The sequence below is a fragment of the Sapajus apella genome, unplaced genomic scaffold, assembly GCF_009761245.1.
Source record: "Sapajus apella isolate SASKATOON/1434 unplaced genomic scaffold, GSC_monkey_1.0 scaffold92, whole genome shotgun sequence".
Classification (NCBI taxonomy): domain Eukaryota; kingdom Metazoa; phylum Chordata; class Mammalia; order Primates; family Cebidae; genus Sapajus; species Sapajus apella.
In genome coordinates, this window is record NW_022437032.1 from 4,402,261 (window position 1) to 4,426,651 (window position 24,391).

The 24,391-nt window shown below is 48.4% G+C and overlaps 1 protein-coding gene across 6 annotated transcripts in view; it reads left to right on the plus strand.

The window, feature by feature from the left end:
- Positions 1 to 24,391, plus strand: part of NFATC2 (nuclear factor of activated T cells 2) — a 177,739-nt gene that overhangs the window by 90,731 nt on the left and 62,617 nt on the right. For all 6 annotated transcript variants that reach the window (XM_032255987.1, XM_032255986.1, XM_032255982.1 and 3 more), the window contains exon 6: positions 16,315 to 16,455. In XM_032255987.1, the coding sequence (XP_032111878.1) occupies positions 16,315 to 16,455 (141 nt within the window). The remainder of the gene's footprint in view (positions 1 to 16,314; positions 16,456 to 24,391) is intronic.

Consider the following 24,391-nt stretch of genomic DNA (forward strand, 5'->3'; position numbering starts at 1 on the left):
GCTACCAGTTGTCCACTCTAGTTCTCACTAATAATTTTCTGTCATTTTTATTTACTTCTTTGTTCTGTTTCCGTAGATCAGTGCCTAGTAGGTCCATAAATATTTATTGACTACTTGACTTACTGTATAATCCATAGGGAGGTAGTCAATAAATATATATTGGCAATTAGTCAGTAACATGCATTGGCAGAATATTGTAAAATAAATTGTCAATGACTAATGACAGCATACCCTTAGACACTGTGGACTGACTAAGCCAGAGTCTCAGTGACGAATAGAGTGAGTTGGTGAGAAAAACACTGTGGGCTGGTACTTGAGATGCCTTTTTTTTTTTTTTTTTTTTTGAGACAGAGTCTCCCTCTTGTCGCCCAGGCCGGAGTACAGTGGCATGATCTCGGCTCACTGCAACCTCTGCCTCCTGTGTTCAAGCGATTCTTCTGCTTCAGTCTCCCAAGCAGCTGGGATTACAGGTGCCAGGCACTGTGCCCAGCTATTTTTTGTATTTTTAGTAGAGATGGGGTTTCACCATGTTGGCCAGGCTGGTCTCGAACTCCTGACTTTGTGATCCACCTGCCTTGGCCTCCCAAAGTGATGGGATTACAGGCATGAGCTACCTCACCTGGCTGGAGGTGCATTTTATGTACTGTCTTAGGGATCAAGGGTAAGTTTTCAGATGCTAACAGAAACAACATGAACCAACTACCAGAGGCTGTTCTTGGGAAGGTGGAGTGATTTGCTCGAAGCTCAGGTGGCTTATGTTTCTTTGCAAGGCAGCTGGCCAGAGCCCCAATCTCACTTTTGCACAGACTGGCACCCTTGTGTTTTGGTCTTCTGTTTCCACTAGGGCTTCAGCATTGCCGAGGAGATCCCTCCAGCTGCTCCCACTGCTCCTTTCCTTTTCTTGGGAAGACTGACTTGACCCTTCTCCAGTCTGCCAGTCTCTGAATGCCACCCCCACTTCTTCCCACTCCATGTAGATAACCGCACTTCCCACTTCCCTGGGAGTATGGAAGAGATCAGGGGAACACCCCATCTTTCCCAACAACAAGCCTACCCATGACAGACGGCAGCTGCGGGGGCCTGCCCTCCCTTGGCATGGAGCAGTTCCCCTCTCTTCCTGCTCAGTCTCCTTCCCCGCCTGAGCCCAGCCTCCTCGGTGTGATCATCTTCAACTCCAGTTTCCCCGTAGGGGTAAAGCTGGCGCCTGCTTCCCTCTCACGTTAGTTGTCCTGACCAGTGACCATAAACCAGTGGCTTGAAACAGCAGAAATAGATTCGTTCACGGTTCTGGAGGCCCGGAGCCTGAAATCAAGGTGTCGGCAGGGTTGGTTCCTGCTGGAGACTCAGGGGAGAAACCGCCTCTGCCATCCCTGCCAGCTTTTGGTGCCTGCTGGTCTCCCTGGCCCCCCGTGGCTTGTGGTTGTCATGCTCCAGGCTCTGCCTCTGTCTGCACGTGGCCTTTTCTGGGTCTCTGTGTATGTCTTTTTCTGTTGCTTATGAGGACGCACCTACTGAATTCAGAGCTAATCCCGGGTGATCTCGTCTCCGTTCTTACCTTAATTATATCTGTAAGGACTCTGGTTCCAAATCAGGCACATTCCGAGGTTGTGGGTGGATGTGAAGTTTGCAGGGAGGAGGAGGCAGGTGAGGGGTACTGTGTAACTCACTACACTTCCTCAAATGCATTTCTTGGCTTCTCTTCCTGTCTGCTCCTGAGTTCTCAAATGCACTGGGATCTTTCTCTTTTAGGCTTTTGCACACTGTCACATCCACCCAGAACATAGGTTCTCAAACTTGACTGGATGTTAGAATTACCTGGGAGTTGTATTAAAAAATACTGATGCCAGGCCAGGCTTGGTGGCTCACGTCTGTAATCTCAGCGCTTTGGGAGGCTGAAACCAGAGGATCGCTTGAGCTCAGGAGTTGGAAGCTAGCCTGGCCAACCTGGTGAAAACCATCTCAACGAAACAGTTAGCCAGGCTTGCTGGCGCACACCTGTAGTCCCAGCTACTTGGGGGCCTGAGGCGGGAGGATTGCTTGGACCTGGGAGGTCGAGGCTGCAGTGAGCCGAGATTGCACCGCTGTACTCCAGCTTGAGTGACAAAGTTAGACGCTGTTTCGGAAAAGGAAAAAAAAATACTGATGTTCTGGTCCCACCCTGGAGACCCTGAGTTGGTTGTCAGGATGTGACCTGGGCATTGGGGCTCTCAGAGGTCTCCCGGTGATTCTGATGTAGGGCAGACTTGGGGAGATGCTTATCTGAGCCCACCCCTCCCCATCCCTCAGTGGCGTGGCTAACCCCTCCTCATCCAAGACCCCTGTTTAGATGAGTCCTCGAGGAGGAAGCATTCCCTGACCCCACACGGCACGGGGTTCCCTGCTTTGTGCCCTGACAGCACAATTTACTTGTCAGGCTCTGTCCTATAAACACTAAACCAGGTGGTGTTGACCAGGGCTCAGCACGAGAGTGACAGTCTCTAGAATATATTTCCACTCTGCCCTGTGGGGAGAAAAGGGCTGCAATGAGACGGGAGATGTCCACAGGCACACGCCTGGTCCTGTGAGAACTTACCAGAACCTTTCCAGCCATGTCTCCAGGCATCTCTGCCCAAGCCCCCCGGGCTTGCTCCCTGCCCAGCAGATGGGCCTCTCTGCTCGGTGTATTTCAGAAAACACCTAAAGCAGTTTCACAGCAAGCGCTGCAGCTGTGACATTGACACAGAATGTCAATTCACTTGGTTCATTTTGCAGGGCTTGAGGGGTGGGTATGGGGTGTGGGTTAGAAAATGGATTTTCTCACATGCTCTTTTCCCTCTCTGCTTCTCTTTGTGACATATATATTTTTAACGGAGGTGTAATTAAGATAAAGTAGATTGCGCAGATTGTAAGTGTTCAGTGATTTTTGACAATGGCATATGCCCACGTAACCACCACTCAAGACACAGAGCATTTCCTGCAGTCCTGAACGTTCCTGTGTCCCTTTAGCCAAGGCCTCCTTCTCAAGCCCACACACGGAGGCAGCTGCTGTTCTGATTTCTATCACTGCTGATTAATCTTCCCTGTTCTAGAACTTTATAGAAGGGAATGAATACAGTGTGTACCCTTCGGGATCTGGCTGTTTTTGCTCAGCATGTTATTTTTGAGATCTGTCACTGCTGTGCTGTGGTTCAGTAGTGTGTTCCTATTTATTGCTGAGCTCTATTCAATTGCATGAATATAACAATGGTTTATTTACCATTGGTAGACATGTGGTCTGTTCCCAGGGCTTGAGTTTATGGATAAGGCTCCTATGAACATTCCTATTCAAGTCCTTTTGTGAGCAAATGCTTTCATTTCTCTTGGGTAAATGACCTAGGAATGGACTTGCATGTGTTTATTTATGTATTTTCAACATCAATTTCCACTCTGAACAAGAATGAATGAGAGTTCCAGTTGCTCTGCGTCCTCACCAATATTTGGTATTGTCAGTCTTAAATGTTAGCCCTTCTAATGAGTGTAAAATGGGCTCTTGTTGTGGTTTTAATGTGCATTTCCCAAATGACTCATGATTCAAGTGCTTGCTGGCTATCTGTGTCTTTTTTATTTTGTTTTTTTGAGACGGAGTCTTGCTCTTGGCCCCCAGCCTGGAGTGCAGTGGTACAATCTGGTCTCACTGCAACCTCCGCCTCCCAGCTTCAAGCAATTCTCCTGCCTCAGCTTCTGGAGTAGCTGGGATTACAGGTGCCCGCCACCATGCTCAGCTAATTTTTGTATTTTTAGTAGAGACAGGGTTTCACCATGTTGGCCAGGCTGGTCTTGAACTCCTGGCCCCAGGTAATCCACCCGCCTCCGCCTCCCAAAGTGCTGGGATTACGGGTATGAGCCACCATACCTGGCCTATGCATCTTCTTTGGTAAAGTGTCCATTCAACTCTTTGCCTATTTTTTAACTGTGTTATTTATATTTTTATTGTTAATATGCATCAGTTATTTATATATTCTGGATGTAAGTCCTTGTCAGATTTGTTTCTATTTTTCCCCTGTCTGTGGCTTACTTGTTTATTTTTAGGTAGTGTCTATTTTTTTGAGACAAAGTCCCATTCTTATCACCCAGGCTGGAGTGCAATGGCACAATCTCGGCTCACTGCAACCTCTGTCCCCTGAGTTCAACTGATTCTTCTGCTTCAGCCTCCTGAGTAGCTGGGATTACAGGCGCCTGCCACCACGCCTGGCTAATATTTGTATTTTTAGTAGATTTGGGGTTTCACCATATAGGCCAGGCTGGTCTCAAACTCCTGACCTCAGGCGATCTGCCTGCCTTGGCCTCCCAAAGTGCTGGGATTACAGGTGTGAGCCACTGTGCCTGGCCCAGGTGGTGTCTTTTCTTGAACATCAATGTTTTATTTTGATGAAGCCAAATTTGTCGTTTTCTTTCTTCTGGGATTAGTGCTTTTTGCATTCTTCCAGGAAATCTCTGCCTCTCTGAAGGTAGCAAAGACATTCTCTTACATTTTCTTTCGGAAGCTTTTCGGTTCTGGTTTCAGGTCTGCGGCTATGATCCAATGCGGGTTGGTTTTCGTGTAGGATGTGGGGTAGGGTCCAGCTCCATTGCTTTCCCTATGGCAATTTAACTATTTCTTATGCCTTTTTTTCTGAAAGTGAAAGATTAGAAAACCTATGACCCTGATGCTTTCTGCACACCTTCCATTTCATCCCACGCTTCACGCTCCTGGGTCAGGGTGGGGGTTGAGTGCTAAGGCAGCATCGCTTCAGGAAACCCTAGAATTAGGGAGGCCCGGGCCGGACGTGGTGACTCTTGCCTGGAATCTCAGCACGTTGAGGGGCAGAGGTGGGCAGTTCAGTTGAGGTCAGGAGTTTGAGACCAGCCTGGCTAACTTGGCAAAACCCCGTCTCTAGTAAAAATACAAAAATTAGCTGGGTGTGGTAGTGCACGCCTGTTATCCCAGCTTGGATATCCCAACTTGGGAGGCTGAGGCACAAGAATCACTTGAACCCGGGAGGCGGAGGCTGTCGTGAGCCGAGATTGCCCCACTGCACTCCAACCTGGGCAACAGAGTGAGACTCCATCTCAAAACAAGAGAATTAGGGAGGCCGCAATGGCGTGCTGACTGTGCCTCGCTTTGTGAATCGGAAACGCTCATCTTGTTTACCTGCTCCTGCCGGAGGCGGAAATGACTCATGTCATTATTGTGGGCCTCCCAATATTTATTCTTTCAACCAAAAATACATTTGACACATGATATATACTGTTCCAGGGACTAGGGATACAGCACTGAACAAAACAAAGTCCCTGCCCTCACAAAGGTTACATTCTAGTGGGGAAAACAGACAGTCAACAAGCAAAGACAGCATTTGAGAGCCAAGTGTCATGACAAAAATAAGAAGGCCCACGGGCTGGTGGCTTAGGGTGTGGGAACAGCAGCGTCACCATGTCGGTCAGGCTGGTTAAATGCATGTGTGTCGTTCCCATCCGGGAAGGCCCCTGTGAGGATGGAGCTCGTTCACCCGGACCTGAGCGATTGGTCCAGGTGGAGATACAGCCAGTACAAAGGCCCTGAGGCAGGGATGAGCTCAGGTCTCCAGGGAGGAGAAAGGCAGCTGGGGAAACCGTGTGGAGAGCTACAGGTTGGGCAAGGGGTCGGAGGTCTGAGCCCAAGCTAGGGAATTTGGATTTTATTCTAACTAAGATGGGAAGCCGTGGGTTCCAAGTAGGGGGCCGACATGACGTGATTTCTTTTTCTTTTTTTTTCTTTTTTTTGAGATGGAGTCTCACTTGGTTGCCCAGGCTGGAGTGCAGTGGTGTGATCTTGGCTCACTGCAACCTCCACCTCCCGGGTTCAAGTGATTCTTGTGCCTCAGCCTCCCAAGTAGCTGAGATTACAGGCGTGCACCAGCATGCCCGGCTAATTTTTGTATTTTTAGTAGAGATGGGGTTTCGCCATGTTGGTCAGGCTGGTCTCAAACTCCTGACCTCAGGAGATCCACCTGCCTCGGCCTCCCAAAGTGCTGGGATTGCAGGAGTGAGCCACTGCACTCAGCCATGATTTCTCTTTTAATATTCATTTAGCACACAGCCTAGCATGTAGTAGGTGCTAATCAATACCTGAAGGCAGAATGAAGGAAGAAAAAAGATGAGAGGGACAGGACAGGGAAGAGGTGAAGAGAAATGAACAATTATTAATCACTCACTGTGCTTCAAGCACCTTCTGTATTGTGGCTGGGTCAGCATGAGAACAGGCTGGAAAAACTGTAGCACGGAGAAGTGAGCTTGCCCGTGGCCATCCTGCTAGTGAGGGGTCAAGCCAGCGGTGACACATCGCATCCCACCGAGCCGCAGGGCATCAAGGCTGAGCTCCATATGGAGTGATAGGTTAATTCCAGCTAGAAACCCAAAGGGCGGCATCATCTCATTATAAATCAGAAACCAGTTCAGGGGCCTCTAGGGGGCTGTGGACACCTGTCTGCTGCCCCGCCACTCCCGACCGGGACTAGATTGTCTCCCTCAAGATCCTGTAGCGGTGAATCTTGGATGAAACTGGAGCATTGAGCAGAGAGCAGGCTGGCCAGGCCTTTGTCTGCCTCTGCTCTCCAAGACAAGTGACCAAGAAACCCTATTTTAGAAATGCCAGGAAACCCCATGATGGGGAGAAGCAGTTTAGCGTGGTGGTTAGGAGTGTGGGCTCTGGAGCAGGCAGCGTGGGTTCAAATCCTGCCTCTGCCACCTACTGGCTGGGGAAGTTACTTAAATACTCCATGCCTCAGTTTCCCCATCTGTAACATGGGGAGAAGTACCTCCTTCGGGATGGTGGCTAAATGTGGGTGTGCCTCACACAGTAAGTGTCAGCATGATCCCACAGGGAAACTCAAGTGCCTCCCTTGTGGTGGCCATTGTGGATGGATCTCATTGTCTTGCCTGCAGCCCTCCCGTAGTTCTGCAAAGCAGGCTTTACATACCCCAGCTGCCACCCTGCCACTCAGGAGTCTGAAGCCCAGGCAGCAGTTCGAGCAAACATTCATTGTTCCAGGTGGGCAGACAGCCTGCCACACACCCTGCTGCTAGGAAGGAACGCAGATAGTGATCTGGCCAGTGGCGTGGGCTGGCTGATGAGTGGAGGCAAGTTGTTTCTTTGGAAAGCCCAGGATTGGGGTGGCTTCTCTGCTGATTGAAATAGTTACCTGCCCGGCCTTTACTGGGCTAGTTATGAGGGAGCTGGGAAGGCAGAGCGCCCTTATGAACACCTATGGTGTGCCCACAGATACACTTAGGTCAGTTCATTTCCAGGCTCATCATAACCTCAGAAGGTCCCTCGTAAACGCTTGCTCAGTTCATTTGTTCAGAAGCCTTTACTACATGCCAGTGATGGAGGCACAGGAAAGTGCCGTGGTGGGGCGTGTGCGCTTGCAGGCTGAGGCTCTGAAGGATACGCGACTCGCTGCAGTCCCGCGGCTGGCAAGGCAGGAGCAGAGCTGGGTGAAAGCCGTGCTCTTTTCTCCATCAAGGCTGCCTGGGCTCCTCAGAGATCCAGCGCTCCTCAGGGTTGGCTGATAAGTTCTGGATCAGTAAGAATATTCGCACTGGATCTGGGAATATTCTGAAGGGGTGCCTGTTAGTACATTGGCGTGGTAGAGTGAGGATCTGACAGGAGGAGGCACAGCAGCTCTGCTCTACCTGATGTCCTGTGGAGCAGATGAGAGAGAACGTCTCCAGGAGGGGCCCCACACTGAGGTCCACAGCTAGAGCTGTGTTTCTCTTGAGCTGGAGTATTGCTCTGTCACCCAGGCTGGAGTGCAGTGATGCGATCTCAGCTCACTGCAACCTCTGCCTCATGAGTTCCAGTGATTCTCCTGCCTCAGCCTCCCGAGTAGCTGGGATTACAGATGTGTGCCATCGCACCTGGCTAATTTTTGTATGTTTTAGTAGAGACAGGGTTTCACCATATTGGTCAGGCTGGTCTTGAACTCCTGACCTCGTGATCCGCCCACCTCGACCTCCCAATGTGCTGGGATAAAGGCGTGAGCCACCACCTTTACCCTACATACATGACGCCTTCAAAGTTTTGGCTGATATCAAATGTGCAAAGAAAGGATATACTTTAACAAAGGAAGCCTCTTACAGAGAGGTTGATTTGCCCATCCCTTTATAAAAGGATAAAGAAAATAAATTCTCATTTACCTGTCCTCCTTATAAGGACAACAGGCCGAACTTTGTCACTCACTGTGTGTCTCACGCATTTGCGCACATCAGACCCCACTCCCTTGCTGTGGACCATAGTGGCTCCCTCAGAGAGGTGAGCCCCACAGGAAGGGAGACTTTGGTTCCCCTCCCTTCTCCCACTTCCCAGGGAAGACCCGGGGAGCGGCCAGAGTGGAGGCTGAGGGGGCTGTCTGCTGGCCCTGCTCACAGTCTGTCCCGGGAGATGCCTGAGTCAGCAGCGCATTCTGGGCCAAGCCAGGCCCAGCCAGACCCAGCCAGACCAGGCGCACGGCCAAGGATGGGGCCTGATACAGAGACAAGAAGGGCTTACAGCATTTGGAGCGCCGAGGCCAGGGTTGCTCAGTGCTTGGGCCAGAGCGATGACCAATGGGAGGACCCTTCTTGCTTGGGCTGGCTGGTGGCTTTCCCATGAAGTCCTCCATTTCACTGCAGAGGGGGCCCATGGGGTAGTGGACTCCCACACTGTCGGTCCAGATTTTGCCTTTCCGTTTGTTGTGAGCTCCCAGGCTTGTTCCTTCTCCTCTGGGAGCATCTGTGTCTTCAACTCAACCATGGGAGTGATTCCTGCTTTGGGCCTCATGAAGTTTAGCAATAAAAATAAACACAGCTAACATTCATTCAGTGCTGATGAGATGCCACGCAGTTCATGCATTAGCTCATTTAATCTGCAGGCAGCCTAGTCAGGTGAGTGCTGTGATTATTCCCATTTTATAAGTGGAAAATAGAGGCAAAGAAATTGACTTGCTTAAAGTCCCAAAATTAGAATGTTACTTTTACCAACGAACCCTAAATTGCTTCGTGGTGTGGGTGTTTTATAATATTAAAAAAAATGTGTATATGATGTGCCTGCAGTTGGTAGTCTCTGTGACATTTGGAATTGTTTGCCGTTTTTTGTTTTTTTTTTTTTTTTGAGACAGAGTCTTATTCTGTCACCCAGGCTGAAATGCAGTGCCATGATCTCAGTTTACTGCAAGCTCTACCTCCCGGGTTCAAGCAATTCTGCTTCCTCGGCCTCCCAAGTATCCAGGATTACAGGCATGCGCCACCATGCCCAGCTAATGTTTTTCTTTTTTTTGTATTATTAGTAGAGATGGGGCTTCATCATGTTGGCCAGGCTGGTCTCAAACTCCTGATCTCAGGGGATCAGCCCAACCTTGGCCTCCCAAAGTGCTGGGATTATAGGCGTGAGCCACCGCACCTGGCCTGTTATTTTTTAAATTTATTTTTATTTTTGAGACAGAGTCTTGCTCTGTCACCCAGGCTGGAGTGCAGAGGCTTAATCTCAGCTCACTGCAATATCCACCTCCCAGGTTCAAGTGATTCTTTTGCCTCAGCCTCCCAAGTAGCTGGGATTACAGACGCACACCACCACACCCAGCTAACTTCTTTTGTATTTTTACTAGAGATGGGGTTTGCCACGTTAGCCAGGCTGGTCTTGAACTCCTGACCTCCCGTGATCTGCCCACTTTGGCCTCCCAAAGTGCTAAGATTACAGGGGGTGAGCCACCATGCCCAGCCACCAATAACCTCTGCTTTTATGAACCTGCCCTCTCTGCAGGAGTAAATTTCTAACCAGCCTGTCCTGAGTTCTTGGATTGATTGTAATTGGCCACCTGACTTGACAATGAATTTCAGATAGGCAATAACATCCCATTTGCAGGCCCGCTTGGGCTGATGTGGGGGACCCCGTGCTGGTGTGAGTTTTCTTTGCTGAGCCTTGGCAGTGGCAGCTGCACTGCTGCAGGTGGGCACTGTTGCAAGAGAAAGTAAACACCCAAACTGGTTAAACCAACAGCGTCCTGTTGATTCAGAGCTCGTAAAATACAAGAGCCCCCAGCCACTTTATGATGTGCCAGAATCCAGGGGCAGGAGGGAAGCCTGGGGAAGTCACTTTGTAGGGGCCACCTTGAAGCTTAAGCGGGAGCAGAGGTCAAGACTTCACCGGTAGGCCAGAGCCAGGCTCTCAAAGATGACTTTAAAAGCAAGTCCCCTGGTTTGGTTGGAAAAGTGCAGGCAGCGCAGTTTGTATTGTCTGCAGTCTCAGAAATGAATGGGAGGGTGTTGAACGATGAGAGCACATGGACACAGGGAGGGGAGCACTACACACTGGGGTCAGTTGAGGGGAAATAGGGGAGGGACGGTGGGGGGTGGGGAGCTGGGGAGGGATAGCAGGGGGAGAAATGCCAGATGTAGGTGATGGGGAGGAAGGCAGCAAATCACACTGCCACGTGTGTTCCTATGCAACAATTTTGCATGTTCTTCACATGTACCCCAAAACCTAAAATGCAATAAAATAAATAAATGGGGAAAAAAAAAAAAGAAATGAATGGGAGCCAGAGGGGGCTGATGAGGCGGGTGGGTGCAAGCCTGGGCGCCCCACCGGGCCTCCTGAGAGCCCTGCCACCAGCCCTGGACCTGTCACCCCAATTAGCAGCCGTAAGTGATGGAGGTTGCATCAGAGAGCAGTAGTGAAGTAGAACCCAGGAGGATAATTTGGGCTGCTGTGCGCTGGCTTCAGTTCCTCTTTCAAAAGCTAATTGCTTTTCCTCTGGGTTCTCTGAGGACTGGAGCCTGCCCTGGAGGAGTTCCCCAGCCTCAGGTGGCCTCTTAAGTGTAGAACTTGGCTCTTAAACAAATGTGCCTGACAAGTCACCTGGAAAGATTGTTACGATGCAAATGTCTGGCCTCTGCCCTAGAGATTTGGGCACAGCGGGTCAAGCATGTGGCTTCTGCATTTTTATCTGGCACCTTCTGACCCTGGGTTGGTAGGGAAGATTCTGCTGTAGGAAGATTCTGCTGACCAATGTTAATTAAGCCAGACACACTTTTGATGAACTCGTTTCATCCTCCTGTGACCTGTCAAGTGGGCCTATTAACAGCCCCATTTTACAGATGGGAAGACTGAGGCTCGAAGCTATGAAAATCCCTACAAGGATCACCCAGGGGGTGTCCAACACTACAGCCTTCACCAAGGGCAGGTGCTGCCCGTCACTGAAGCTGAGCCCTGAGCATCTGTCTTCTCCTGTCTAGATGGGAGTAATAGTGTCTTCCTTGCTGTGGGGCTATGATTTAAGGGTTTAAACAAATAATATGTTTTGAAACAAAAAAGTTAAAAAAAAGAATATGTTTTGAAAATAGCAAGAAAAAGAGGGGCATTTTTGAAAGTCAATGATAGCAAAGATTGTAATGTCTTGAGCTGTTACTGTGTGCCAGCTGCAGGTGCTAGCCATGGGCTGGTGTGCCTTATATAGGATGTTTTCTCATATTGTGATAAAATATACATGAAATTTACCATTTTAACTTTTTTAAAGTATACAGTTCAGTGTATAAAATACATTTGTAATATTATGCAACTACCACTACTCTGTAGTTGCAGAATTTTTTTTGTTTGTTTGTTTGAGGCAGAGTCTTGCTTTGTCACCCAGGCTGGAGTGCAGTAGTGTGGTCTCGGCTCACTGCAACCTCCGCCTCCTGGGTTCAAGCGATTCTCCTGCCTCAGTCACCTGAGTAGGTGAGATTACAGGTACACGCCACCATGCCCAGCTAGTTTTTTTATTTTTTAATAGAGATAGGGTTTAACCATATTAGTCAGGCTGATCTTGAACTCCTGACCTCAGGCGATCCACCCACCTTGGACTTTCAAAATGTTGGGATTACAGATGTGAGCCACAGCACCTGGCCTGCAGAACTTTATCACCATAAAAAGAAATACCTCACACCTTAGCAGCCGCTGCCCAATCTCCACCCCCAGCAAGCCGCAGTGTGCTCTCCATCTCTCTGCATCAACCTGTTCTGGCTGTTTTACATAAATGGGATCGAATGCTATGGGTCCTTTTGTGTCTGGCTCCTTTTACTTTGCTTGATGGTTTCAAAGTCTGTCCATGTCACGGCATGGAATCAGCACTTCATTTCTTTTCGTGGCTGAGTAATATTCTGCATGGATATACCATGCTTTATCCATGTATCCATGGATGACCGTTTGGGTTGATATCTGATATTTTACCATCCATGTGCTGACTGCGTCCATATATTTATACATAGGATCTTGTACTGCTTGAAGCGGACTCATGAGGGCAGGTATTGTTATGACTTTACAGAGGAGGCATCTGGGACTCAGAGAGGTGAAGTGGCTTGCCCAGGGTCACAGAGCAGGGATGGCAGATGTAGGGCTGAAAACCATGGCTTTCTGACCCTGGAGCCCGAGCAGTTAATGATGTATTCTCTTGCCGCTCCCAGGGACCTGTATTACCCTACAGCAGTGGTACCGCAGATCAAACCTGGCTGTGGCCTGCTGGAATCATTTGAAGATTTTTTTTTAAAGATAAAACTGATGCTGGAGTCCTATCCTCAGACCATTTAAGTCAGAATCTCTAGAACAGCTGTTTCCAACCAGGGATGATTTTGCACCCTCGTCCCCAGGGCATATCCAGTCATGTCTGGAGATAATCTTGGTTGTTGAGGGAGGGGGGGAGTGGGGTCCTCCTGGCATCCGATAGGTGGAACCCAGGGATGCTGCTAAACATTGTACAGTGCGCAGGACACCGCCTGCCTGCTGACGACAAAGAATTATCCTGCTCCAAATGGCAAAAGTGCCAAGGTTGAGAAGCCTTGCTTTAGAATTGGGCCCTGGGCTGGACACAGTGGCTCATGCCTATAATCCCAGCACTTTGGGAGGCTGAGGCAGGCAGATTGCTTGAACCCAGGAGTTCAAGACAAGCCTGAGCAACGTGGCAAGACCTTGTCTCTACAAAAATTATCAGGATGTGGTGGTACACGCCTGTGGTGCCAGCTACTCGGGAGGCTGAGGTGGGAGGATCACTTGAGCCCAGGAGGCGGAGGCTGCAGTGAGCCATGATGCAGCCACTGTACTCCTGCTTGGGCGACAGAGCAAGACTGTGCCTTAAAAAAAAAAAAAGAGAGGGAGGGCCTGGGTGTCAGTATAGATATATGTTATATAAATATAAATATATAATATATATTATACATCTATTTATTGTGTATATATATAATATATATATATTTTTTGAGACGGAGTCTCACACTGTTGCCCAGGCTGGAGTGCAATGGCACAATCTTGGCTCACTGCAACCTCTGCCTCCCAGGTTTAAGTGATTCTCTTGCCTCAGCCTCCTGAGTAGCTGGGATCACAGGTGACCGTCACCAAGCCCAGCTAATTTTTTGTATTTTTTTAGTAGAGACAGGGTTTCACTGTGTTGGCCAGGCTGGTCTCAAACTCCTGGCCTCAGGTGATCCACCCACGTCAGCCTCCCAAAGTGCTGGGATTACAGGTGTGAGCCGCTGCGCCCTGCCGGGTGTATTTTTAACTTCCCATTCTAATTGGCCAGGGCTAAGCAGTGCTTCTGAAACGTGATAGTGCAGAAGCATCACATGGGTTCCTTGTTAAACTGCAGATCTGGGCTCGGTAGGTCTGAGGTGGGGCCTGAGGTGTACTGTGTGTCTAACAAGCTTTCCATTGATGTCAACGCCCCTGGCCCACACTTTGAGTTGTGAGACTAGAATATACCTAATGGCCTGTAGGCAGCTGGACTGGACTGTGACTGTTTTCTCTTTTGCAATCTCTTTAAATTTTCATTAAAAAGTTTTCTTCAGGTCGGGAGGTAGGAAATGCAGACTTTGCAAAGGCTGGATCTGTTGGTTGCTGAGACTGTGAGGCTTTGAAGGGAGAGGCAGTGAGGCTGCCGCAGGAAAGACAGGAGTTGTGTTCACAGCATTGTGCGGTGATTCACAGCCCAACTGTCCGTGCCAACCTCCCGCCCAGCGCTGGGAGCTTGCAGCCCCTTCCACTGCCCAGCCCTCCTGGCTGCAAGCCCTGGGCTGGCTTCCCCAGTAGCGATGACTCAGGCTTTCCACCTGTAAAATGGGCGGGAGGCTCTTGCCACGGCCCCACCTAGCCCCGGGGCCGAAAGCCCCCAGCTGCTCCCCAGTTTCATCAAAGGCAGATCTTCAAAGCCGGGGACTTGCTGCTGTTCTTGCTGCTAATAAATCTCAATTTGTGGCAGCTCAGTTAGGAAGTCATCACAAAACTTTGATATTGAAAGAAGGGATTAATAACCCAGCCCACGTGGGAGAGAGTAGCAGCTTCTGCGGAGAGGTCTTTGTCATCTATCCGTGTAGCCAGCAGCCCCTGGGCAGCGCTGGCAGGTGGGTCTCTGGGAACAGAGGGTGCCTGGGCTGAGCTGGGGATGGGAAAAGCCATCGGCGGATTTGTTTGAGTCGTTGCTGGGTAGCACTTTCAAGGTGGAGAATCTGGAAGCCTCTGGCTGGTTCGTGGCAACTCCTGAAATGTTGCCAAATGCATTGTTGCTCCATCATGTGGTTCCAGCAGATGCAGGGGGATGCCGGCGGCCTGGAGGCCCGGGCAAGGCAGGAGGGAAGGGTTAGAACTGGGCCGCGGGCCTCACGCGGTTGCTGCCCAGGCTCCCGGATGGGGAGGTCCTCAGGTTCCTGGCATGGAAGGGGCTGGCTCTCTGCCCAGTTCTTTGGGCTTCAGGAGGAATGCCAAGAGCTCAGACTGACTCACCCCAGGGGGTGGGCCCAGCCTCTTGGCCCACGCTGGAAGGAGAGAGGCCTGAGGAGGCGGGCCCTGGCTCTGGCTGGGAGCTGCTGCTTGCCTGCCCTGGGAAGGTGGCTGGAGCAGGTCTTCATTCTTTTCTGCAGCCTGCCTTCTGCAATAATGGGTGGCTGGCTGGTTAGCCTAAGAGATTGGGCTCTGGAGCTGGAGAAACCTGTTTTTGACGGTTCAGATCTAAGCTTCACCATGTACCCTCGGCTAAGCAGTGACCTCATTTTCCTTAGCTTTGCTTTTCTCCCCAGTTAAATGCGAATCATTTTAATACTTCCTTCCTCAGAGGGTTGCAGTGAGCATTCAAGTATAGCATCCTGGTTTAGCGCTTAGCAGAGGCCTGTCCTATTCCTCCATTTTTCATTTATTACAAATATAGATGAGGACACAGATAATATAGATGTACTGAGAATACGTATTGGGAAATACAGACATGTCCATATCCATCCACTCACGCGTCCATCCACCCACCCACCCACCTGTCCATCCACTCATCTATCCGCCTGCCCACTCACCCACCACTAAGTCCTCCTCCTAGGCTCTTGGCACCATGGGCTTACAGCAGTTCCCGAAAGCAAAGCCCGTCCTTCCTGGGCTTACATGCTGGGGGAAAGATGAAGGAATATAAACCAGTACAAGCTACATGTAATGTATCTGCAAGTGAAAAACTCTTTGGAGAAAAGCAAAGTAGGACAGAGAAAGCAAAGGTGACAGAGAATGAGAGAGAGGGAACAGGGCTGGGTGCTGTTGCTTTACCTGTGGGAGCAGGTGGAGCAGGTTAAACAAGCCTCAGGGGTGACAGCTGAGTAGAGACCTGCAGGAAGTGGAGGAGGAGCCATGCAGGTACTGGGGAAGAGAGACACTAACAGGGGCAGATGCTCAAAGGTAGGAGTGTACTGAGTCTATCTGAGAGACAGAATGTTCTAGAAGTGTGGCTGGAGCAGAATGAATGAGGGAGAGTTCTAGAAAAGGACATCATGGGGGTAGATCATGGATGCCTTAAAGACTATATTAAGTATCATGCATGAATTCCAAAGTCAATATGTCTGAACCCTTCAGGTACAATATCTTAAGTTTAGCATACATGATGCCTTCAAGTTTTGGCTGACATCAAATGTACAAAGAAAGGATATACTTTAACAAAGGAAATCTCTGATAAAGAAGTTTATTTGCCTGTCCCTTTGTAAAAGGATAAAGAAAATAAATTCTCATTTACCTGTCCTCCTTATAAGGACAACAGGCAGCCTCTGGCTTCCTATAAGGAGAACAGGCCTCTGTCCCTTGATTCATGAAAACGAAATGTGTTGTTAGGAGAAAATTAGCTCAAATGACTTAGAGAGCTTTCACAAGGCATAACATTTGTACAGTCATCGACTGTCAAGGGTGATGGTTCTACATTTTAGATAACAGGTGACACAGGTGGACAGAGCATGTCATATCTCAGTACCATGAAATCAGACCTCCGCATGTGAGCAGACATCTCCCTCATCACAGTGACCTTTCTCTTTTGCTTGCAGCCCAGCGATCTGCCCACGAGCTGCCCATGGTTGAAAGACAAGACACGGACAGCTGCCTGGTGTATGGCGGCCAGCAAATGATCCTCACGGGGCAGAACTTCACGGCTGAGTCCAAAGTTGTGTTTACTGAGAAGACCACAGGTTGGTGGATGTTGGAGCTCTTTCACTGTCCCCTAGAACCAGACAAAAGTGATCATCTCTTTCTTCCACATGACATTGGTTTGGGGGGGGTAGATCTTACCATCCAGTTTTATACCCTGCTCTTTTTACTTAATGCGTCTCCAGGGGTTGTGATGGCCACACTGTTCACCACTGTATGAATGTGCCATTCTACATTTTAACTCATTTTAGGTCATTTTGACGGCTACTAATCCCACCCTCAACCCTTTTTAAAAAATTACTTTTTTTCACATAAGGAAGGACATTTTAAAAACTTTTTGCTCTTATCAAGAAGGGAGGCCGAACAGAATGGTGATAAAGCATGCATGAAAAAAAAAAAAAAAAAAGCATGCATGCTCTGGCTCTGGATATCTTGGGTTCTGATCTGGCTTTGTAACCTGCTTGCCCTGTGATCTGAGACAGATTACCTAACCTTTCTGTGCCTTAATTTCCTCATGTACAAAATGATACTAACAAGATTCCTTACCCTATAGGGTTGTCATAAAGATTAAATGAGCTAGTACATGTCAAGTAATTATAATAGCACCAAGTACAGTGTAAGTCAATTAATATTGGCTACCTGGATTTTTATTATAAGCAGTTCTGCAGTTAATCATCTTAGACCTCTAGGATTAATTAATCTTCTTATACATGAATATTATATCTTTTTTTAGTTTATTTAGGGTTTATTCTTAGCAGCGGAATTTTGGACAGTCATTCTGAGGATTTAAATATATATATTGCTAAATTACCTTCCAGAAATCTACAAATTGAAATTTCCATCATGTCAGTAATAGTTTCACCCCATCCCAGAAATGCTATTTTTAAAAAATTAAGTTCTATGTTGCTTTTCTTTGCTATGAGAGGCTTAGCATTTTGTTTCTTCACCATGTGTATTCTTTCTCTGGTGCACTGGTGATGTCTTTTTTCAGTGGGTATGTGGTAAAAAAGATGCTGATCTCAAGTAGGAAAGTATCAGCTTAAGCAATAATTGATGAAACAAAGGTATTGGTAGAAGGAAATTAGCTCAAATAACTTGGGACACTTATTTTGGATACTAGGAACAATTTTTTTTTTCCTTAACTGACATGATTTCAGTAGGTTCGTTCAAAGGGGCGTTGAGGTTTGCCTATTTGTTTATTGTCTTTAGAACAGTCTGAGAATATAACAGGTGAGTTGTCCAGTTGGAAGGACTGTGCCCTGCACAAGGGCACCTCCTCTGAGGGCTGCCATTCAAATTGGATGCATCATCAGTTTACACATTAGTAAGGCAACTTCTGGCAGGTGGAAGCAGACTGTCTTAAGCAAAGCGTGCTTCTTCTAATCTCACACAAAGCCTCCTTCTGGGATGGGCTGGATGTGTGACCAGGGTGTGATAACTGCATTCTCACAGTTGGAAGCATAACAGGAGGCAGAATTGATTTGAAAAGGGTTTGATGATGCCATGACAAAAAAAAAAAAATACAAAAAAGGTATTACGTAACGCTGTGGCACTGGGGAAGGTGGGCTGATAGTTTCAGGATGATTCAGGCACATTACATTTATTGTGCACTTTATTTCTATGATTTTGACATTGTAATAGATAATAAAATAATTACACAGCTCACCATCATGTAGAATCAATGGGAGCCCTGAGCTTGTTTTCCTGCAACTAGACAGTCCCATCTGGGGGTGATGGGAGACCGTGACAGATCATCAGGCATGAGATTCTCATAAGGACGATGCAGCCGAGATCCCACGCATGCGCAGTTCACAGTAGGGTTTGTGCTCCACTGAGAATCTAATGCCGTGCTCATCTGACAGGAGGCGGAGCTCAGGCGATCATTCGAGTGATGGGGAGTGGCTGTCAATACAGGCGAAGCTTCGCTCACTCACCTGTCACTCACCTCCTGCGTGTGGTCAGTAACGGTCTGTGGCCCAGGGTTGAAGAGCGCCCTGGACTACACCACATTCTTAGCCTCAGCATTACTGACAGTTTGGCCAGATCGTCACCGTGGGGGTCTGTCCTGGGCACTGTAGGATGTTCGTCAGCATCGCTGACCTCCACCCTCTTGGTGCCAGTAGCACTGCCCCAGCTGTGACAATCAAAAATGTCTCCAGACCTTGCCAAATTTGCTCTAGGGGTCTGTTGCCCCTGGTCAAGTACCACTGGTCTACGGTCTAGAAATTTTCAGGAAAGACAAGGAAAGGAAAAGAAGAGCATGAGGAAGAGGCAGAATCAGGGTCACCTTAAGCCTTCCGCTGTGCCGCTCAGCAGTGCAGTCTCAGCAGCTGATTGTCAGAATGCTTGCACATCTGCCCCGGGGCCACCCTGCAAAGTGGGCTGCAGGGAGGAGGCCTGGCCTCTGCTTGCTTGGCCTCGAAGGACCGACCCAGCCACACGGGGCTCCATTCCCTGAGTGGTCTCTATTTACACTGAAATCTTTTTGTATATATACTTTTAATCCTTTTTTTCTTTAAAGAAAATATTTTGAGACAGACTGGCTCTGTCACCCAGATTGGAGCACAGCAGCACGACCATAGCTCATTGTAGCCTCGATCTCTTGGGCTCAAGTGATCCTCCCATCTCAGCCTCCCAAGTAGCTGGGACTATAGATGCGCTCCACTGTGCTTAGCTAGTTTTTAAAACTTTTCGTAGGGACATGGTCTTGCTCTGTTGCCCATGCTGGTCTCAAAGTCCTGGGATCAGGTGGCTTGCTTCAGCCTCCCAAAGTGCTGAGATTACAGGCATGAGCCACTGTGCCCAGTCTAATCCTGTTTTTTAAATATCAAGACAGCATGAAAATTTGTTCAGGTATTTAATACATATTCTTTGAGAACCTGATTTTATTTGTTTTGTTTGTTGAGACAGAGTCTCACTCTGTCACCCAGGCTGGAGTGCAGTGGTACGATCTTAGCTCACTGCAACCTCCACCTCCCAGGTTCAAGGTCATGCTTCTGTCTCAGCCTCCTGAGTAGCTGGGATTACAGGCATGTGCCACGACACCTGGCTAATTTTTGTATTTTTAGTAGATAGGGGATTTTACCATGTTGGCCAGGCTGATCTCGAACTCCTGACCTTAGACGATCCATCTGCCTCGGCCTCCCAAAGTGCTGAAATTACAGGCATGAGCCGCTGCACCTGGCCCGAGAACCTGGTGTTAAATGGATGCATTGCATTCTATCATGTTGGGTACTTGATTGAACCATTACCTTTTATTGGGCATTAGAATCACTAGAGTTCACTATGTTGAACTCATTGTGTTGCCCAGGAGTTTAAGGCCAGCCTGGACAACATAGTGAGACCCCATTTCAAAAAACAACAACCAACATCCCATGAGCACTAAGTGCGTGCTGCTCATTTACGTATTTAACTCTAGGAAGGAAAGCTTGTGTTCAAAACCCAGTGCCACTACTTTCTAGCCATATGACTTTGGGTGAGTTACTTAGCCACCCTGGGCAGTGGTTTCCTCATCTGTATATTGAGGACGAAGACAGTCCTGCCCATACACTGGTCCTGAGATTAAGAGTTACATGGGTTAAGTACTTAGAACAGTGCCTGCACAGAGTAAGTTGTTCAATAAATATAAGTGAATACTTCTTGATATTGCTTTTGCCTAAGGTTAAGGTCTTTGTATGGTATAATGGATTTAAGAGATGCATGTTTCTTTTTTTTAAATTTTTTCTTAAGACAGAGTCTCACTCTGTCACCCAGGCTGGAGTGCAGTGGCATAGTCTCGGCTCACTGCAAACTCTGTCTCCTGGTTTCAAGCGATTCTCCTGCCTCAGCCTCCTGAGTGGCTGGAACTACAGCTGTGCACCACCATGCCCGGCTAATTTTTGTATTTTTAGTAGAGACGGGGTTTCACCATGTTGGCCAGGATGGTTTTGAACTCCTGACCTCATCATCCGCCCGCCTCGGCCTCCCAAAGTGCTGGGATTGCAGGCGTGAGTCACTATGCCCGGCCTAAGAGGTGTATTTTTAAGTATCTTGATATACTCTGGGGGAGGCTTACTTTTCAGGTGATGGACCAACATAAAATACTCTGTACAGCAAGAATTTGCTAGGCTCTCATGAGTCAGAGACCAAACTGATGTGGCTAGGGTAGAGGCTAGTTAACACCAGCAAATACGTTTGGATGATTAGGAAGAGGTCAGAACAGAGTTCTCCCAGAGCCAGGTAGAGACATGGCCTTGGTTTGGTCTGGTCATGGGTAAGATAAGAGAGAGTCACAGTGGCTTCTTGAGCAAGGGAGTGGCATGAAATGTAAATGACCAAGTAAGCATCGCCTCTCCAGCTTTGATGCATCTCCAGTACCAGGAAACCACCCTGCTGGTTGCCTTCTGACCTTCACAAGAAGCAAACGGCCTTAAAGTGTTTTACTGGGGGAGGAAAAATGCTAATAAGAGACAAATGCTGGCCTGACACGGTGGCTCCCGCCTGAAATCCCAGCACTTAGGGAAGCTGAGGCAGGCGGATCACCTGAAACCAGGAGTTCGAGACCACCCTGGCCAACATGGTGAAACTCCGTCTCTACTTAAAAAAAAAAAAAAAAAAAATTAGCTGGGTATGGTGGTATGCACCTGTAATCCCAGCTACTTGGGAGGCAGGAGAATTGCTTGAACCCAGGAGGTAGAGGTTGTAGTGAGCTGAGATCGTGCCACTCAACTGCAGCCTGGGTGACAGAGCAAGACTCTGTCTCAAAAAAAAAAAAAAAAAAAAAAAAAGATGAATACTTCTTACTCTCGCCTAGTTGACAGTGCCTCCGTGGGGAGGGGCTTGCTGATGGAACTGTGCAGGGAATTGTTTGAGGCTGGATTCAACTCGAGTTCCTTATGGAGTTAGGAGCCAGCCAGTTTAAAGCACTGAGTTTAATTACTCTGAAGCTACCCAAGGAAATCAGTGAAGCATTTGTGGAATGAATGATGAATGGCATTTATTCTCTAGCTTCTGTTCTCTCGGTTTTGGAAGAAATTTCACATTTACCTCTTGAAGGCAGGAAAACACAGAGCCTGTTTCAACTGTGAACTGTTGGCTGTTAAGAGCAAGAGGAGGAATCACAGCTCCTATTATTGGCAGTGTCTGCAGGCGGCCCTGTGCCTGCCACTTGCCATGTGTGGTCTCATCTAAGCTGGCACCTGTGGGAGGCAGACAGCGAAGCTCGGAGAATCCAGGGGGCTTCTCCACGGGTGATATTCAGCACTGACCTGTCGTTCAACGTCTTTGGGCCTCAGCTTCCCTGTCTGTAAAATGAGATAGTGACAGTCTTTCCTTCCTAGAGTTAACTAGGTAAATGAGCAGTGTGTAGTTAGTATTCATGGGATATTGGCTGTTATTTTTTGAAATGGCTTTCATTGTATTGCCCAGGCTGGCCTTGAACTCCTGGGCAACATAATGAGTTCAACATAGTGGACTCCAGCAATCCTCCTGCCTCAGCCTCCTTAGTATTTGGGACTACAGGTGTGTGCTTTTGTCATTATTTGCATGGTTTTCCAGACCCACTGCTCAGGACAGAGTCATCATTCAGTTGATACACACTGCCCAGGTGCTGGCCTAGGCTGGGTGAGATTTAGGGGGCCGTAACCCACAGTGGTCACCAGCAGAGCTCTGAGGTTGGATGGCCTGGGTTCAAATCCCTGATCTGCATGTAGTAGCTGTGTCATTCTGGGTAAGTCACTTCACCTCTCTGAGCTGACATTTCCTGTTCTGTAAAATACAGATGATGATTAACTTCTATTGGGAGGCGAGATTAAATGAGATTATACAGGTTGAGTGCTTTGCATAGGGCTTGACAAATTGAACATGCTCATTAGATGTTAGCTTTTTTATTATATTTTGGCTGTGGAAAGACAAAGACAAGTAAGGCTTTATCTTATGGAACCGAGAGACATTAGAAAACAGTAATGAGTACTAACAATGAACTATGGACCAGGCCTTATTCTAAGCACTTTGTATGTGCTAACTAATCTAACACCTCATAGGAGCCTTACAAGGTGGACTACTGTTTTCTCAATTTTACCGATGAGAAACTGAGCACAGAGAGGTTAAGTAACTTAGTGAAGATCACACAGCTGGTAAAGGGCAGTGGTGGGATTTGACCCCAGACAGCCTGGCTCTAGGCCTCACATCTTGGACTCTGCTGTTCTATACTTAGAACCAGGTAAATTTTGCATGAAGACCCTTCGGCTGCTCTGAGCCACAGACTTGAACCATTTTGTGGTGATAAAGGCCCTGAAATTAGCCACCCTACCCATCTGGGCAGCAGGTTGAATTCTCCAGTGTGTTTCTGGCATCAAGCAGATACTTTTCTGACCCTTTCATGCCTAACTGAAGAATCCCAGGTGAATGCAGTTCCTGGATTAATGATGACAGTCAGGGGTGTCAGAGACACGGTGGGCTTCCCTGCGGAGGGTGTCTGGCTCTGAGGGCTCTCTGCAGAGACCGGGCTTGCCTTGGATTCGCTGGTCCTGCTCTTTTGACCCCAAGAGCTCACCTCCCAGCCCGGGCCGCCTTCTGCAGGGGGAATCCCTGTTGCTCAACTTCTTTTTTCCAAAACTCATCCCCGTTCCCATCTCCATGGACATTTGGCCAGCAAGGGCTCCGCGGGGCGGGGCGGAACAGTTGAAGTTTTCCAAGGAAGGGGAATCCCAGCTGTTTCTCACATTAAGGAAAGGTGACAGCCTCCTGGGCTAATCTTAGCCCCGAGTTTGGTCATCGGCACCACCGGCTCCAACGTTCTTTTTATAGCTGCCGACTAAAATGGAATTGGCAATTTCCACTCCAGCAAGATGACAAATTGGAGAGCGGTGGAAAACAGCAGGAGAGGGCAGCGTGGTGTTCCCGAAGTTAGAGAAGCTCGGTGTTTTGGAAAATGGCCTCTTATTTATAGCAGCAATAATAATAATGATGATTATATTATTTGTATTACTATTTTTGATTATTTTTGTGACTTTCAAGAGCCTGTGTGATCTGGCTCCTGCCCGTCTCTCTGACCTCAGCTTTTTTTGCCTCTCTCTCTGCCACTTGGCCACAGCAACACCTGGCTTCTCTCTGTCCTCAAACACCCCGAGCCCGTTTCTGTCTCAGGACCTTGGCTTTCGCAGTTTGCTCTTAGGATGTTGCTCCACCGTTTCTTGTTTTTTTTTTTTTTCTTGAGACCAAGTCTTGCTCTGTTGCCCAGGCTGGAGTGCAGTGGCACAATCTCGGCTCACTGCAACCTCTGCCTCCTGGGTTCAAGTGATTCTCCTGCCTCAGCCTCCCAAGTAGCTGGGATTACAGGTGCGCCCCACCACACCCTGCTAATTTTTGTATTTTTTTAGTAGAGACGGGGTTTTACCATGTTGGCCAGGATGTTCTCGATCTTTTGACCTGCTAATCTGCTCGCCTTGGCCCCCAAAGTGCTGAGATTACCCACATGAGCCACCACGCCTGGCCCCACTGTTTCTTTTCAAGCCTGCTGCCTCCTATTCCTCCCAGTCTCAGCTCAAAGGTCACTTCCTCCATGGGGTCCTCCTTGCCTGTCTCTCTGAGGCTATCCCGCTTCTCAAAAACCTTACTGCCTTCTGTGCCACTGTCCTGCTCTGTTTTCTTGGTGGTACTTAGCACTATTGAAATCATCTTGTCTGTCTGTCTGCTCATTTATCACCTGGTCACTCATGCTGGACTCTTAGTTCCTTGATAGCAGAGACGCAGTATTTGCTGCTGTGTCCTCGGCATGCAGAGTGGCACTTAGTAGGTGCTCATTTGTGTTGCTGAATGAATGCATCGACTCTTTTAATTGTCACTCCAGCCCTGAGAAGCGGGCAGCATTATCCCCATTTTACAGTTGTGACTGAGGCTCATAGATGTCAAGTCATGGGCCCCAGGTCAGCCCACAGCTGGTGACAGACATGGAATCCCAAGGCAGCATTTGTCGTCCTGGACTCCAGAGTCATTTTC